Source organism: Phocoena phocoena, chromosome 19, assembly GCF_963924675.1.
Source record: "Phocoena phocoena chromosome 19, mPhoPho1.1, whole genome shotgun sequence".
In the NCBI taxonomy this organism is placed as follows: domain Eukaryota; kingdom Metazoa; phylum Chordata; class Mammalia; order Artiodactyla; family Phocoenidae; genus Phocoena; species Phocoena phocoena.
Window position 1 is genome coordinate 18,667,058 of NC_089237.1, and position 17,897 is coordinate 18,684,954.

General features: G+C 56.7%; 1 protein-coding gene across 2 annotated transcripts; it reads right to left on the reverse strand.

The window, feature by feature from the left end:
- Positions 1 to 12,267: 12,267 nt before the first annotated feature.
- On the reverse strand, positions 12,268 to 16,541 carry TMEM106A (transmembrane protein 106A). 2 transcript variants are annotated; one of them, XM_065897214.1, is made up of 7 exons: positions 16,334 to 16,541; positions 15,732 to 15,795; positions 14,374 to 14,527; positions 13,716 to 13,856; positions 13,581 to 13,624; positions 13,014 to 13,067; positions 12,268 to 12,388 (listed from the first exon to the last, which is right to left on the reverse strand). In XM_065897214.1, the coding sequence occupies exons 1-7, from the start codon at positions 16,539 to 16,541 to the stop codon at positions 12,268 to 12,270; spliced, it is 786 nt and encodes a 261-aa protein (XP_065753286.1). The 2 variants fall into 2 exon arrangements, with proteins under 2 accessions (XP_065753286.1, XP_065753287.1); XM_065897215.1 differs by lacking the exon at positions 13,716 to 13,856.
- Positions 16,542 to 17,897: the final 1,356 nt, after the last annotated feature.

The following is a 17,897-nucleotide window of genomic DNA, read 5'->3' on the forward strand; positions in this document are numbered from 1 at the left end:
TTGGCACCAGCTCTCGCGTAGACAGAATTCAGGGGAATTGGGGGTGGGAGAACGGAGGACGGCGTCTGCGCAGTTGATTCGCAGCAGACTGGTCCGAGTACGAAAAACGTCATCTGGTCTTCACTGTGAAGAAGACAGGGTCCCACGGGCTGGCTCTGTCCAGGCCGAAGACCCAGTCGAAGGCTGGGAGTCCAGGAGTGCCTGGCCGGTGTCGCCTGGCAGGGGCTGCGGTGAGTGAGAACTGGGCACCCGAGATCGCGCCCTGCGAGCACTGCTGCCCTGGTTGTCAGGACCCCCGCCCTGCCCCGGCTGCAGGCCACTAGGGCAAACTCCTTCACCTCCAGAGCCTTAATTCCCCAGCTGAGAAGTGGAAACCTTAGTGCCTACCGTGTGGGGTTGAGGGGGTGTAAAGGGAGCTCGTGAGGCGACCTTGGCTTGGTAGTCTAGAATGTGGGCCCTAGTGTCCAACGAGGTTCCAGTGAAGGCGTCATGGCTGTGACACTGAAACAACCGAGCAGCTGTGTTGCCTGTAACAACACAATAGGAAACATTTATTGCTTGGGCCGGGCTTTGCGCTAAGTGCTTTCCTTATGTCAGACTTTCAAAGTTTACCTACGGACGGAGCGGTTGACACAGAGAGGGTGAGCAACTTTGCCCAAGACTACACAGCTAGTGAGCGGAAGAGGTCGGATCCATCTATGAAGAGCACGGGACCTAGAAAAGGGCACCAAAAGAAAGAGAAGTGGTTCTTGTGTGTCCCGCCCACTGTGAGAGTAAGCGTTGCCGAGCCTGACGCACAGGTCTGTCTGAAGAGAGACAGGAACGAGCCGTCCGGTGCAGCGGTTAAGAGCAGAGACGCGGAACACCTAGTCTCTAATCCCGCTCCACCTGTTAATAATCACGTGACCTGGTGCGTGACTTGGCCTCCCCGCTTAACCGTCTGTCTTCGATGTAGCCACGTTATCTGTAAATTGGAGGTAAGGAAATGAGAAATTATTAGACATGATCTTAAGAATTACGAGACACGCCTGGAATATGGTATTCCTGTAAGTACCAAACATAAGGGAAAATATCGCAGGCAGCTCACTTCTCTGTAGCTTACCCTCTTCATCTAGAAAAATGAGAATATTAACATATAGTCCTGTGCTTAATCTTCCCTCATTCACCTGGTTCCATTTTACTCCGTAGCACATGTCACCTGACATCTTTCTTACACATTTATTTGTGTATTGCCTTCTAGCCTAATAGCATGTAAGCTCCAGAGCAGGGAACTTTGTCCGTTCGGTCCACATTTATCTCCTCAGTGTTTAGAATAGGGCCTGACATATACTAGACACATGAACACATGACTTTGGTTGAACACATGAATGTGTAAATATTACATGATGCGATCTGTCCGTACAGAAAGAGATTAGCAGGCCTCCCGGCTCGCGGTAATTATTAACGACCCTCACTGTGTTCCACTACATTTCTGCTTGCTTCCGTGTTCATCAGGTCATCTTGTGCTCACCGGTTTAGCTTCCTAGGTATTTTGACCTTTAGAATGAGGTCCCTTGGATCGCAGACATGCACGTCCTGTCATTGCAAAGCAGTGTCTCCCTTTGTCAGTTAACGACTTAGCATTCTAATTCACGCACCAGCTTCTTGGGAGTTCGGTTAACGTGAGTCGGTGCCCCTCAGCCAGCTCACATCCATGTGTACAGACAAAAGTGCCTATAAAAGTTCAGGCAACACCAGGACGTGGCTGGCTGGTGAGCCTTTGTCCAAGCGTCCTACAATCTCACTATGGACCCAGTTATCATTGCTGCCAGGGAGTTGGAAATGATAAGCCCGAGACAGAGACTGGAAGAGCACAGATAGCCTTCTCAACCAGTGCCTGTTTCCCACAGCCTTGCCCAACCACCATGTTATCAAACTTTTGCACAATAGCCAATGTTATCTCCTGCCATGAGCAAGGTCGTACAGCTCGTCATGCGCTTGAGATCCATTATTATTTTCTGTGCACTGCACGTTCCTATCCCCTGCCCACCGTCTTTGGAACGGTTGATCTTTTTGCGTTTCCATCTCTGACCTACTTCACATCTGTCCTAGTATTTGAGTTCAGGTATAGATCTGACTTTATTTTGTCTGGATGGCTACCCAGTTGTCCCAATATCATATATGAAACAGTCCATCTTCTCATCAGTTTCAGATGCCGACTTTATCATATTAAAAAGTGAGTGTATACACACACACACACACACACACACACACACACACATGACTTCTCTTTTTTTTTAAGAAAATCTTCTGATATCCTGTTTTTAAGAGTCTCGATTCAACTGATTCTCTGGTATCACACCTAACTCTGTGCCTGTCACTGTGTGGGTCCTGGGATCACACAGGTGGTGAACATGACCTTGTCCCTGTGGTCAGCAAGGGGCATCTGCCGCGTTCTTCCATTCCCCTCCTCTGGCTGCCACTCAACCACACCCACTGCTCTTTGCTGCCGAGGAAGCCTTGCACGCTCAGGTAAGGTCTGCCCGTGCCGAGGCTGCCAACTCCAAGCGCTTCTGAGTGTTCCATCCCTGGGCATCAGAGGCCTGCTGGGTGCCCTGCCAGCTGGGGAGGACAGCCTCTTCAAGTCCAGGCCTCACTGTATCTGTTTTTCCTGGCCCTGCAGCAGCGCTGCCTTCCCCTCAAGTTTTACCCTGACCCCTTGGACAGCTCCCTCGGGTTTCTTTTCATCACTTGTCAGCTTGCCCTAGATGAAGAGACAGGGAGGGAGGTACCATTTTGTTTTCTCTGACCTCCTCTCCCTTCTCTCCGACCCCGCCCTCTCGCCCTCAATTCTCCTTTCTCCCGCCCTCTCCCTTTTCCCAGTCACAGAACAAAAGCTTTCACTTTTCTGACTAGCAACAGAACTGGATCGGTCTGTCTGACTTTGCAGTCGGAAAGGGAGATGGTTTTTTCCCAGCCACGTGATCAGGGGTGCGCCGTGGACCAGCAGACCGGCTGCTCCTCACCCCCCTGCCCCCACCCCGAATGTGCTCGGGGTCCTGGCGCTACAGCATAAGAGTCTGTCTGTGTGCTGGAGAGCAAGTTTCCTGCCCAGCTAGACTGGATCCATCAAACTAGTTCGACTCAACCAAGAACTGGGCTTTTCGCAACTTGCCTGCCATCACGGAGGCCAGCAAATCCCCACATCTTCGTTTTTGGTCTTTCAACAGCCCCCAACAGAAGGCGTCACACTCCATAGTGATGCCCGATTTTGTCCATTCCAAGATGCCCATCGTTTTCACATCTTTACATCTCAGGAACCAGCATGCGTCTTACATTCGACGCCGGGAGAAAGCACTCTCGCCGTTTAACATCGCAGCACGTCTTTCTTTCTTTCCTTCGTCCTGTCTTTCTTAGGGCTAGGTAGAAGAATGGTACCTCTCACGAAAGATGGCATCTTAAAGTCGTGAACTACTATAACAATAAAAGCCTCTGTTTATTGAACCCGATGTGTGACATGGATTATTTCCTTCCAGCATCACAACACCTCTAGGATGGAGGTATCATTACCCCTACCCTGCAGGGGAGGAAACCGATCAGAGCTGGGAGAGCCGCTAGATCTCATTCGCACGCCTGTTAAATAACGCAGCCGGTATTTCATAAGATTTACCTGGCCCACGCTTCTACCTATACCCTGTTCTCTCCACAGCAAAGGATTCTGGGTCTCGTATAATAACAAGCTCTATTAAAAATGCAATGTGCAAGTGGCTACAATCAGTTAACGGCACGGGAAGTTCCCTGAGGGCTGATATGAGTTAAAATCCAAATCGACAGGGGGTGGAGTGGGCTACGGAGTAGAATCTAGAGCTGGAAGGAGTTCTGAGGTCAGAGGTGGGGTTGGGAGAGGCAGCGTGCACAGGGGGAAGGCACGAGAGGGGCTCGGAAAGGGAGATGAGAATTGGGAGGGCGCAGCCTTGGCAGATTTGCCCTGAAAATCCCTCCTCTCGCAGGAGGACTGGCTCAGAGGGTTGGAAACAGTTCCCCAGATTCAGCCCAGCCCACCTCCCCTACCCTGAGCGTCTCCACATCTGAGCCCTGTTCTGCCTAAGGTAGGAGGACAGGAAGAGGGAAATCGAGGGAGGAAAGAGATACCAACAGGAACCCACTGCCTCTTTTGCCCATTTAATGACTGAGACAGTCAAGTGCCTTTCTCTTTCTCTTTCTCTTAAAATAGGTACTTTCCACCTAAATATTCGCAGAATTCGTCTAAAGGAAGACAAATGTGCTGTGAAAATAAATGTCCAGCGACAAGCCTCCCTTTCATTTTTCGTATCTGGAAACCCTTGTGTATCTGTCGTTGCAAATGACATCCCCGGGTGCTAGGACGAGGAGAAGGGAGTATAGCACCTCTTTGAAAAAGGGAGAAAGTTTTCCAGCAAGGCTCAGGTCCCACTGGCCCCTCAGCAGAGCTGGGGCACCCCCAGCAGCTGGCCATAGCCAGATGCCCACTGTGACGGCGGGCACTTCCCAAGCATCCTATAGTGTCTTCCAACAACCTTCAGAGGAGAGGCTCAGAGACGCTGAGTGACCTGCCCAGGTTCCCCCAGGTAGTCGGTGACACAGGCAGGATCGAACCCGAGTCCGTTTGACTCCAGAGCGCTAGATGACTCCACTAGACTGGCAGCCTGAACTGACAGACAGACCCTCTGTTTGAGGTTCAAACTCTCTGTTTGAACCCGTTTTCAGGTTCAAGGGCTGCACCCTGCACCCTCCCTCCACCATCAACAGTGCTTGAGGCTGAGGCCGGGCCGAAGCCCCTTCTTCACCTATACCCTCCTCTTGCTTCCAGGTGGACTCAGCCTCTGCTGTTTCTAGAAAAATTTATAGCTTTGGGGAAAGACCAACAGTCCACCCGGTCCCTGCCCCCAGAAGCCTTCCCCTGGGCTTCACGAAATGACACCTTCCCCTGGCCACTCCGCCTCCTGGAGACCCAAGGAGTTCAAAATGACTCTCCCCAGAATGTGCCACTTTGGCCTGGGGCTATTTGGGTTGAAGGCCGTGGAGGCCCCAAGGACACAGGAAGGGCTTTCTACCTCCCCCTCAACTGCCTAAAAGAATTTAGATAGGGGGCCTGGCTCAGAGAGAGTTATTATCAAAGACAACTTTTATCTGAGAGACCCATCTGCACAGCAGGGCAAACATCCCATTACCAAACGTCTGGTCTGCCCTGCCCTTCTTTTTGTCCCGGTGACTCACCCTTCTCCCGCTTTGAAGCCCCAGGCCCTTATCGCATTCCTTAGCTCAGGAGGGCATACAAGCCTCAGCTGCCCTTGGGTCTCCGTATCCTTATGGGACCCCTGAACATACGTAGTTATACCTGTTTTTCTCCTGTTAGTCTGTCCGATGTCAGTCTGGCCATTAGACCAGCCCACAGAACCTAGAAGGCTAGAGGACGAATTCTTCCTCCCCAACGGGATGCAAATCGGGTAGGACAATAAGTAATACCAACCTGTAGCTGAGCAATTTTATATTTCACTTCACATACCTCTCATCCATTGACCCACGTGGTCCCGTGTGAACCCCGTGAGGAAGGTAACAAGTGCTACCCTTCTGGTTTTCCGGGCAAGGAAACTGAGGCCCAGAGAGGTAAGCTGAGTCCAGGGTCAGAGGAAGAGAGGGAGGGTAGGCTTGAGCCCAGCGTATCAAATCCCCGGAACCAGGGTACTTTCTAATAAGCCACTTTGCCTTCACAGAGCTCAGACCTCAGTGAGAGCTGGCCGGGTCTCGTATTTTCTTTTCCTTTTTTCGTCTTCTGTGGCCGCTCCACGCGGCATGCGGGCTCTTAGTTCCCCAACCAGGGATGGAACCTGTGCCCCCTGCAGTGGAAGCGCGGAGTCCTGACCACCGGACCGCCAGGGAAGTCCCTGTTTGTTCTTGGGTCAGCACAGCGGGGGAGACGGAGGACTGAGGGAGGAGGGAAGGGAGGGGTCGGCAGAGGGCCAGATGAGGAGGCTGGAATCCTGGGGAGGGTGGGAGAAAGAAACCGGAGAGGAAAGCCAGACCACTCGGGGGATCGTCCCCCGGGGCCCACTGAAACTCAAGGCTTAGGTGGAAAGGTGTCTTCTACCTGCCCAGGGCCCTGGAGAGAAAGGTACTTCACAGATGCTCTCTAGGAGGCTTGAGAAGAACACCCCCCTCCTTCCCAAGGCAGGCGGGGGTGGTGGGTGGGGGTTGGCGGGGGTGGGTGGCGGGGAGGGGCTGCCCAGTTGCCCCGGTAGCGGCCGCATTGTGAGGTGGTTCTGGTCACAGGCCAGGGGGTTGAGGTGGGAGGAGACGGAAGTGGTGGGGGCAGTGGCAGCCTCCTGGGCTCCGCCTGCCCCCAGCCCCTGCCTGGGGCCTTCTGTCACCGCCACCATCATGGGCAGTGCGTACCACTGGGAGGCCCGTCGCCGGCAGATGGCTTTGGACCGGAGGAGGCGGCTGATGGCCCAGCAGCAGCAGCAGGTGCATGAGAGGGGCCCCGTTCACCAGGGTCCTTCCGGGGACACGGAGGGCGTGAGGAGGGGAGACGACGGACCCCAAGAACACTGTCCATCACCTGGTGAATGTTGTTTTGCTTGGGCTGGAGGAAAGCAAGGTCCTTGGATGTCTTGGATGGACTGTAGGAAAGCAAGGTCCTTGGATGTCTTGGATGGACCGTGTGTGTGTGTGTGTGTGTGTGTGTGTGCGCGCGCGTGCGCGCGCGCGCGCCCGTGTGTGTATTGGGGTGACTCAGCTTTGCTGTTGTACTAGGCTGAGGCCTCACGTGGGATTGAAGCGTCAGGCTCCGGAGGTTTTAAAGCTGCGCTGTCCAGTAGGGCGGCCACCAGCCTGTGTGCTATAGCCCTTGAGACGTGGCTAGTGAGACCGAGGAACTGCATTTTAAATGTTACATACATTTAACTTATTTAAATATACTCTTTAAGGCAAATGTTCATTTTACCTACTGGAACATTTTTAAGTATGTTTGGAACAACGTGGATACGTGAATCTGCTTTTTCGACCGTAAATTATCTGAACTCTAAATATAGATCAACTATTTTAAATCAAAATGTAGTGTCTAGATTAAGATGTGCTGCTGAGTATAAAATGCCCTCTGGGTTTTGAAGACTTAATACAAAAACAAAGACTATAAACGATCTCATTAATATTTTCATATTGGTTTTACGTTTCGGCTGTATTGGGTCGAATAAAATTTATCATGATACCCAGTTTCACCTGTCTCTTCTTACTCTGTTACGTGGCTAACAGAGCATTTTAAATGATACATGGCCCTCGTTATACCTCCATTGGGCAGTGCTGTTTCAGAGCATGTGCAAGAGATTATTCTTTACCCTCTGGCACTGCAAACGATTTTCAGTGCGCGGAGGTAGGTGGACAGAGGCGGCTGTTTCCTGGGCAGGGGGCTGTGCGCGGGGGGGGGGGGGGCACTGTTGCTATAGAAACAGTCCTTGGGTGTGGGTGGGTGAGGGGAGAGAGCTCACGCCCCAGCCTCAGCCTCCAACTCCAGGCAACAGAGACCCTCCAGCCGCCTCCACCTCTGGATTCCCTTGCCTTGCTCCCCTCAGTGTCTCCGGCAGGGGGCGGTGACTGGGTGGGGAGGGAGGAGGATGCCACTTGCGGCGGGGGGGGGCTTCTTGACAGGAACCGAAGGAACTCCAAGAAGAGGAACGGCAATCTGAAAAAAGAACCCAGCCATCTCGGGAGTCGCAGCCACCGCCGGCGCCATCACGGTCGCCACCCGCGCAGCCGCAGCCGCAGCCTCCGCAGGTGCCCGAGCGGCCGCCGCCGCCGCCTCAGCCAAAGCCACAAAATGCCCAAGACCCTCTCACTGAGCGCACCTCCCGGTACATTCTCCAGGATTCCCAAAGGCCAGGCGCCCACAAGGACAGATTCCAAGGAGGGCTGATGAACCCTCAAGGTGCCGGTGAGTGACATGCCCGGGAGCGGGAGATGGTGAGGAGAGAGCCCCGGGCTATAGTCCAGAAGCCACATCTGGCACCCCACCCTTTGACCCTCCCTGGCACCCTTCACCTTTACTTGGCGGGGGGGGGGGGGGGGGGGGCGGTCACACTCTCTGAGTGGATTTGCACCAAGCGAGAGCTGCAGAGAAACCCGCTGACTTCCGCAGAGGGTGGCTCAGAAGTGGTCAGTCCCTTCTCCAGGGTGAGGGTGACAGACGGGGGTCGGTCGGGGTCGGGTCGGGGCGGCCAGAGGGTGGGGTAGGAGGTGTAGGCTTAGCAACGGATATCCTGAGCCCTGCGGGGGGTCTGGACCGGGGAAGCACCGGTCGGCTTCCTAGTGGAGAATGCTCAGCGGGGGCTGGGACTCTGCCTTGCCCCAGCTAGGGGCCTTGGCCTGCCCCCCAGACACGTGGTAAAGAGTCCGGCTGTGGCACGTGCCATCCTCAGGAACTGCCAGCCGAGTAACGTGTGCTTCGTTTCATCATCAGGTGTCGGGAAATCTAGCCCAGATACACACACCAAGTACCCACGATTCACGGTGAGACGGACTCGGAGTGTGAGAGGCAGCTACAGTTTGGCTGCGTGTGTGCCCGCGCTCGCGTGTCAGTGCGGGTGGAGTCTAGAAAGGCTTCCTCGGCGGGAATCGGGAGAGGGGACTGAAGTTATTCCGTCGCTTCTGGATGGCCCGTTCCTCCATCCACTCCATGCCCCCATAAAAATGTCTCTGTAGGCCCTGTTGCTCAGCACTCAGTATAAGTGAAGGAGCTGACGATCTAGCTGGAAAGATAGGACGGGTGCCAGAGAAGCAAAATCAAGGGGGCCGTTTGAAACGCTGATGGGGTAGAGCCAGCTGGAGCGGGAGGACGGTAAGACGTGAGGTCAGGGCTTGTGGTCTCCGTCAGGGTCAGGACCACCACTCTCCGGTAGCACGACTCAGATCTCTGAGCCTCAGCTGCCCCACCCATAAAATGAGACCGATAATACCCCACCTCCTCAACAGAGGTGCCATGAGGACTGGATTAAAAGGGAAAGCATCCAAAGCACTTAGCTTACAGCCTGGCTCGTTGTAGACCGTCAAACCCAGGAAGACGCTTTTTTGAGAGTCTTGAGAATTACATGAAACAGGATAGGATACGCTTTGGAAAGAAGCTTTTTTTTTTTTTTTCTTCTCCGACTCAGGCGCAAAGGATGGGAGAACCTGATCCCGGCCCTTTAAGACGAGGACTGGGCTGCTACATCATCTCACTTTGATTACTCGGGCTTCAGAGGGCTTAAGACCATGTTCTCAAACCAGCAGGCCCAGGAGCTGCTAACTAACCTGTTCTGCCTCCTGTCTCTCCCTCTTCTCAGTCAACCAACTACATCCAGCAGTGGTGATTCAGAGACAGACCCCCGAGACCCCACTGGCCGGCCATCAGCAAACATCAGATGGGCAGCCCCGTCTTCCTACCTCCCAGCAGCATCTCCACTTCAAAAGCCAAGCCCTCCTGATCCACTCTGGCAGGGGAGGCTAGCTGGGAATCACGTGTGATTTCTTCCTGCAAAGAATCGAGAGACTGGCTGGGCTCCGTGAGACAGAGATGAGGGGGAGGGGCCAGGAAGACCCACGAAGAGGATGGAGAGGGTGCGAGAAGACAGTGGAGGGCAATTCCATGCTTCCCCAGGCAAAGCCAACGGGAGAACTTGGCCTTGGGCCCCCCCCCCCCCCCCAGGTCTACAGCTCCACTACTGGCCCTTATTTAGCAGTGATACCACGGCCTGCTGGGGGCTCAGGTTTACGACCCTCACTGGAGCCACCAGCCCTTCCTCCTGGCCGATGCTTATTGAGACGCGCCCGGGGAAGCGTGGGTTGCATCACACCAGAGCAGACCTGGGACCCGGGGCAGCATCAGGAAGAAGTGGCACGCAGGGGCCTCCCCCAAGTGCAGTGTCGTGCCTGGTCCACGGTGGGCACTCCGCTGTTGAACGGAGGGTGGTTGGAAGGGGTGGAGAGAAAGAACTCGGAGGAAAGGAGGACTGTAGCCTCAGGCACAGGACACCTGACCTTGGGAAGAGGGGGACTCGCCCCCCACCCCACCCCCCACCAAATCCACAGGCCTCTTCCTCCCTGGGTCTCAGCCTTTCCACGTAGCAGAGACAACCCAGAGGCTCTGGAGGCCCCAGGCCTCCGCCTCACCTCTTCCTGAAACTGACACCTGGGGTCCCCCAGCCCTGCTCCCTCTTCCACTCTTGACCGGTGAGGGGGACGCCTGGGTCCTTTCACTGTAGCGTCTCACCTTTGGGTGAGACTGAAGGAGCCTCTCAGTGCAGTGTTTCCTGAGAGGAGCAGTTGCGGGAAGCGAAGGAGCGGGGGTCGCACGGAACAGGAGCATTAAAGTTGGGAGGGGCTCAGAGACACACAACGAGGGAAGGGGAGCGAGCGAGCGAGCTCCTGGGAGCGGTCTCCCAGAAGGCAGAGAGGCCGGGCGTGTTCCCGAGGGGCTCAGGGACTGGGGAAGAGACCTTGATGCCCACTTGGATATTAAGAAACAGGCTGTGGGCTTCCCTGGTGGCGCAGTGGTTGAGAGTCCGCCTGCCGATGCAGGGGACACGGGTTCGTGCCCCGGCCCGGGAAGATCCCACATGCCGCGGAGCGGCTGGACCCGTGAGCCATGGCCACTGAGCCTGCGCGTCCTTAGCCTGTGCCCCGCAAGGGGAGAGGCCACAACAGTGAGAGGCCCGCGTACCGCAAAAAAAACAAAAACAAAAACAAAACCAAACAAACAAAAAAAAGAAACAGGCTGTGAGATGGGGAGCGTCCACCGGCTCCCTTCCCACTCACAGGAGACTTTTATTTTCCTTCCTTAAACACGGTTAAGCACAGCTGATTGACTCCGACATAAATCCATTACATTTGACGAACTCCACCCAGCGTGAGCTCCAGCCTGGCCCTCGTGGACCTCCGTGCTCTTACCAGCACCACCTCGACGCCAGTTACCCAGGCGTGAAAGCGTGCGGGCAGCACGAACTCCTTCCTTCCCCTCATCTCCCCCGGCCGGCTCCTCACCAGGTTCCGGCCCCACGTGCCCTTCTCCACCCTTCCGACTGCAAACTCAGCTTTCCCTGCTGCTCAAGCCCACCTCTCTGCCTGTCTGACTGACGGAAACCCGGAACCGCCTTTAGTGAGCAAACACAATTCCTGCTCGCCTAAAGAACCTGGGGTTTGCCCGGGGCTTCTCGTCATCTGAGTGACAGCAAAGAGGGGACGGCCCGGACCAGTCCCGACCGACAGGCAGCTCCATACTGTCAGCGCCCAAAGGAGAGCAGAGGCCTCTGGGAGCAGAGGGCGCCCTGGGACTAGGCTGGGGGTGCAGCGGGACCCAGCGGTCCGGCCTCACCTCTGCAGGTTTTCAGCGGGAGAGCGGCTGCACCCACCGTTTGACCTGCCTGTGTCCCCCTCACGTGCGCTCAGGCTTGTGGCCTCCTTCAATAAAAACCTTTAAAAATGACTCTGCCTTTGTCTCTGTTTTTCCTGTGCAGGCCCAGGGGGTGCCCGGTGCCTCCCTTCCCTTCCCTTCCCTAAAACTGTTTTCGGGAGAGGAGCAGCTTTAGCTGCAGAACAGCTCTGAGTTCCTGGGGACCCAGACGGTCTTTAAGCAGGAAGGCTGTGGAGCCTAAGGGCCTTGGCCAATCTTGCTGTCAGATGGGTGGGGTGGGGAGACAAGGTACCAGGCGTTCTCGAAGCAGGCCATCACCGTCACCCTGTCCCACGACCAAAGCAGCGCGGCATAGGAGAGCATCTACGGTTCCCTAAGAGGCCCTGGGGACAACACTGGCTGTCCCCAAGTCACCTTCTCATTACCAGGTGGAGAACTTGGAAAGGATCCATGTATTAAAAGCCAGACAAAAGGAAAGCTTTCTCCACATTCAGGCAGGACAAAGGTCTCCCCTGGACGAGCGGGGTGCCGCTCCATGCCCCTGAGGCAGCTCTGAGGAAATGTCAGCGCAGACTTTCCTCAAGACAGGCCAAGGGGAATATCTGGTGCTGGCTGCTAGAAGACCCCAGCTTCCGCTCCCGTGGGAATCAGAGAGCGTGCGAGGGTGTGTGTGTGTGTGGGCGCGCGTGTGCGTATGACGTTAACGTCCACAGAAAGCTTCCTCTGCTGGGGGTGAACAGGGGGAGGGTGTGACAAAGCAGGGCTTTTCCTTTGGCAGAGTCACTCTCGTCCTAGCGGGTGCCATGGAGTGGTGGGAGGTGCAGACCAGGCCGGCAGGTGCCCGGAGCTCGACGACGACAGCAGACAGGTCACGGCGGGCGAGGGACCAGCAAGTGGGGCTTGGACGCGTTTCCCCGGCAGTCCACATATTCGTAGCTCTGGAAGACCAGCTGCTCCGAATGGCTCAGGTAGGAACAGGTCAGGGTGCCCCTGGAGAGGAAACAGGGCTTTTTTTTTTTTCCAAAAAAACCCACACCAGTTTTATTTTGAAGACTACAGAACTTGAGCCTTGACCCTACCCAGCTTCCACGTCCACCGATCTAAGGATATGCGGTTGGGGTAGGAGTGAGAGAAGGAAGTAGGGAGGCGAGGGGAGAGACCCGGTGGCGGCAGAGGAAAGGAGTAAGATGGCGGCTGGAGAGCTCCCGCCACCCTAGGTCTGCGCTTCACTGTCTTTACTCCTCCACACCACAAGGGTCTGGGAAGAAGAGGAAAGCCCTGGCCCTGCTCTGCTCTCTGGGGAGGGCTGGCTTCCTCAGACCAGACCCGGCCCTTCCTTCGGCTCCCCACTCTGCCGAAGCACCTGGGACAGCTGCCCACCCCCGACGCCCCCACCCCCAACCCACCGCCAACCGCCGCCCCCCCCCCCCCCCACCCCGGGGTTCCGGGCAGATCTCTGGCTGTCACGTCAGTGGCTCATAAGGTGGGCCTTAGGGGAGGGGCTGGACCTGCTACTGCCAAGAGCCGACACAGACTCACGGGATTCGCTGTGATGACTGTCCCCCCACGGGGGGCAGAAGTGGGAGAGGGTACCAGGGCTCCAAGCCCTACTTACTGGATGTGCAGAAGCACATGGTGGACTTTGATTTTCAGCCAGGTACAGATCTTGCTGAGAGAGACAGGGAGAGAGAGACAGAGAACCTGGGCCCACGTTCCACACACTGAGCAGCCCGTCAGACAGCTCGGAGGAGACCTGCCGTCCCAGCCCCCCTGGCCTCCTTTCCATCGGGGGCCCCACGTGCCACCCCCACCCCTTCCCCCTCCCTCTGCCCAAGGGGAGCATGTCGCCCCTGCTGCAATATCGCTCCTCCAAACCCCACCGGTTTGGCCCAGGCACGGGCTGGCCTCTGCCTTAGTAGAAAACGGTGAGTCAGGCTGAAGAGCCCAAGGTCGTATGTCGTTAAGTAGGAACCGGATCCTGGGCTGGTTTTCATTCCAGTCCAGGTCCAAACAGGCAGAGGCCGGGGACCCTGAATGCTTGTGCACTGCAGTCTTGGCCACAGGGGTGCGGGCCACATGCTGACTGCAGGGTCTGCTGAGCAATCAGAACATCCGGTGGGAATTCAGATCGGCTTTCCAACCAGGAAAGAGGCTAAGGGAGAAGGGGTCAAGGGCTACTCACTACGTGTTTTCATCCCATATCCTGTTGGCTACTGTATACGACATCTGTCAACCAAACGGGTATCGGGTTAGCCCCAACTCCAGCCACCCGCGTCCACACACCTGTGGGCAGGTCTGGCCAGCACGAGGGAGTCACCTGCTCACTGGCCAAAGGGCCGATGTGGAGGAGAAGGCTGTCGGAGACCTGCCCCACCACGAGGGACAGGTGCAGAACCTCAATGGTCAGCTGGGTCACAGCGATGGGGTAGTAGTTGTTATTGGAGATGCTCAAGACATTCTGGCGAGGAAGACAGGGAAAGGAAGGGGTTAGGGTAGCACCATCCTCGGCAAGAAGAAGTCAAACAGTTTCAACACCCCGCAGCCTGACTGAGCCCCACCCCCAACGTGGGCCTCAGCTGCCGAGGCCCCCAGTGCCCAGGAGCCCCTCGGAGGGGCTCTCAGCGGCGAGGGGTCGCCTTCAACTAAGACATTAAGCTGGCTCAAAGTCCAGTCTCACCCCGCAAGCCTCCCTCTGCTCGGTCCTGCCCACCCAGGGAGTCTCAGGCACACCACACCCCGACTGCACCCAGTGATCTACGGCTCTGGCGTCGATTCTAACCCCTCACTGTTCCAACCCTGCACCGTCTGTCAGGGGGCTCACGGTTGCTCCTGCCTCTCCCCAGGCTCCCGACATCCTCCGGCTGCCATAAGATCCCCGGCTACCGCTGCCCGGGGCGAGCACACCGGACGAGGGCTACGGAGGAGTGTTGCCAGGAAGGTGGGGTCGGAGCCCAGGGGCACAGGCACCCACCCACCGTCATATTGAGGTGGATGTCGGCCTCGCCAACAGTCACCGTGGAGGAGTTGAGGCCTGCAGGCTGCACGGCGATAGTCCGGGGAAACAGGAAAAAGACGATGAGGGAGGAGGTCACCAGGCAGAGGAGCACCGCCAGGGACACGGAGAGCTTCCTGTGGGAGAGAGAACGGGACCCGGGGTAGGGGAGTGGAGAAGTCTGGACACCAAGGTAGCCTGGGCCGGGGGCGTCCAGACGCTCTTCTCTCTACGTAAGGCTCTCCTCCGAGCCCCCACCCCAACACACACACACAGCTGCACACTTAGCTCCCCAGAGGCGGAGGACCAACCTAGGCTCAGAGGTGGCCCAGAGCGGGTAGGGGCGCCGGACTGAGAGGCTGGCAGCCCGGCTTCCATTCCCAGCTCTGTGTTACCCACTGGCCCAGCGACTCCGAACAACCCGCTTAACCGCCCTAAGCCTCCGTTTCCTTGTCTGTAAAATGGGGATAACGGTACCTACCTCATACCGTCCGTTATGGGCTAATGCATGAAAAGGCACCAATCCCCGGCCCTGACACACAGCCAAAGGCTCAACCAACGCTAGCTATTCTCACTGGAAGAAGTAAGCCCGTGTGAATTTTGACAGTTCTGAATGTTAATATTCATATTTGGAACAAGACGTCATCCGTCCATCTAATTCAACATTGAGATGGGCATCAAAGAGAGAGCACCTCGTTAGCATTTCCTAAGGGGCACCGCCAGATTCGGCTTCTGGCGCACTGGCGGGGGCAAGCTGGGTGGTGGGCTCCCCCACGGAAGCCGAGGACCCTGGGAGGAGGTTGCAGGGACCTATGTCAAAGGACCCAGATGACAAATAGGGTCGTGGGCCCCCCAGCGAAACGCAGGGCTGCCTCCTCTGAGGTTCTGAAGCGTCCCAGAGCAGAGAGCAGCTGGTTTCCCATCCCTACGGGGGAAAAGAACGAGCAGGTCTGAGCTGCCGTAGCAAGGGAAGCTCTCAGGAAAAATCACTTCCCCAAACCAACTGCAGCCACAGCCACTCCCTCCCTCCTGGAAGGACTTGCAGAGTCAAGAGGTCCTCTGGGTCTTCAAAAGGGAGCCACGCTTCTTGGAGGCAGTGGTGCTCAGGACACCAAGAGGCCTCAGGTGGCATCTGCTGTGCCCCGAGCTTCTTAAACTAGGAAAATCCTTGGCAACAGGGAGCTAATAAGACGTCTGAGGCCAGTGAGGCTCAGGTTCTCTGGGGGAGAACCAACGGAGAAAAACTGGGGGGGTGGGGGTGGGAAGGGGGATTGGGGGAGACAAAGAGGAAGAGCCCCCAGGGGCAACGCCTACAGAGCTGGGATAGGAAGAGGGGCTTACGTGTGCCTGGGCTTCAGCCTCTGGTCCCCGTAGGGGATGAGGGCCACCAGCTGCTTCTCTAGTTCTGTAGAAAGAGGGTGAGAGGGAGGGCCGAGAAGTGTCCACGACAAATGTTCCCTGTGCCAGCCTGCCAGCAGCACCCCTCCATCCCACAGAGCGGTGTCAGAAGCACGCCACCTCTGCCTCAGAGCAGGACTGACTGGGGATACCGGGCTGTTGGCAGCTCGGCTTTGCCATCTCTAGAACGGAGGCGAGAGTTTCATTAACAGGTGTGAAGAATCCCTGCACGTCACCACAAATCCGAGAAGCCCAATCTCTCTGGAGACGTCACTCTAACTTCCTGCATCCGAAGGCAGTGCTGCTAAGAGAGCAGAGAGGCTGGGAATCCCCTGGGTTCGGGCGGTACGACCAGGGCAGGAGGGGGTCTCTGCAGCGAGCCCAGGGAGGGTTAGCGTCTCCCTGGCGAGCCCTGAAACTCAGGGACTAGGAGCCGGGAGACCCAACCCCATCCAAGGAGACTCAGAGGGGCCTGGCGCTGGCCAGCTGGCTGCTAAGAGCTTTTCCCGGATCCCGGGCTGCTTCCAGAGCCTGGGGCCACTCACCTCGAGGGACCTCCCCACTGCCCCGGCAGGTGGGACAAGTCACAAAGCTGCCACCAGCAGCCCTTTCACAAGGCGCACAGGAACAAGAAGGCTTGCTGCTGGCGGTGCTGGAGTAGCTGGCCGCCTTGCTGCCAAAGGCCGGGCCGGAGGGCAGCATCGACTTGTTCTCATCCTCCCGAGAGCCCAGCCGGGAGAGTGTCTCACCCATTGTTCAGGGGTATTTTTCACTGACGAGAGAAGAACAAAGTCCAGTCAGCACTGACGCCGGGTGTCCCTCTGGTCTTAGGCTCTGGAGATCGGCAAGGAGCCCCACCACACTTTCAGCAAGCTCAAGCCTGAGCAGGTGAGGGTGTGGGAATTCGAGGAGTCACACACGACTCCTGGATCAGGAATCTCAGTGGGCTGCAACTCGTTGTTTTCGTTTTTATCGTAGGGAGAGCTCAATCGGCCTACAAGAGGGAAAAGCAAAGCAGAAGTTATTTCACTTTAAGGGACTTTCGTAAGTGAAAGGCAGAGCGCTTAATCGTGTTCTGGAAAAGCTGCTGAGCTGTCATTCACTGCAAGGGAAGGAAGTTAGATAGGTCTTGCGGGCAGCAGCCAGGGGAGCCCCTTCACCCTCTGCGACAGGACGACTCTGAACGTGTCTCTAAGAGCACCCGGGCAGAAACGCCCGAGGTCTCCAGCCCGGGTGTGGAAGGAACGTTTCCATTCCTGAGCCTGGACAGGTGCTGGCGTAATAGGACGGCAGGGATTCTTTGGGACGAGAAAAGAAAGAGGCGGCTAGGCTGGCCGCAGGTGGGGCTAAGAACCCTAAAATGATTGTGGAAGGGAGCATAAACCTCTTCCGCTTGCCTTCTGAGTTGGGGTGGGAAAGAATGTCTGGGCGAGGGTGGTAGCAATTCCAGGGTCAGTCCTCCCCTAGGACGAGTCACAGCTAACTCCAGATCCTTCCCAAAAGACCGGTGGCAAATGAGTGGGCAAGGGTGAGCCCAACTCAGGCCTTGCGGGCTTAAAATAAAGGAGGCCTCACCTGGTTTAGGTCTGAGGTTTAAAATAAAGGGAGCCTCACCTGGTTTAGGCCTGAGATCCTGGGCTCCTCTCAGCTGCAAGGAGGGCTAGAGAGCGCCGGAGCGCGTCTCTGGGGAGGAGGGCCTGTAAGGCAGGGTGGCTCCAGGGGGCCACCTGTCCCCTCCCCGGAGAGTCCTGGGGACCGACTGCACCGCGTTGGAGGAGGTGGGGAGCGGCGACCCTGGCCTCCCCGGAGCCTTCACGCCCTACTCTGGGGGCTCGGCCATGGGCTGCGGGGTCGGAGCGGACTGAGAGGCTAGGAATTCAATGAAGGCGGATTTTCAGTCCCACCACACACCCCGAGAGGCCGTTAGCAGAGCTTGGAACCTGCGTGTTGGGCTAGGAGGAGGCACAGAAGGGGCCCGGGCCCTTGCATGCCAAAGGGAGAGAAGGCAAGGAGGGTCCCTTCTTTCTAAGGAATCGATTCCAAGGAATCGCCTTACCCCCCGGGCGACCGCAGCGACAGAAGCGCCTGCAAAGCAGAATCGAAAGCGCG

Bases quoted from the DNA above. Each gene is read 5' to 3' on its own strand.
- TMEM106A (XM_065897214.1), bottom strand. From the start codon at position 16,541: ATGGGTGAGACACTCTCCCGGCTGGGCTCTCGGGAGGATGAGAACAAG. The intron at 14,528-15,731 runs GTAAGCCCCTCT...TCTCTCCCACAG, and splicing joins AGGCTGAAGCCCAGGCACAC to GAAGCTCTCCGTGTCCCTGG. The intron at 13,857-14,373 runs GTGGGTGGGTGC...CTTCCTCGCCAG, and splicing joins ACATCCACCTCAATATGACG to AATGTCTTGAGCATCTCCAA.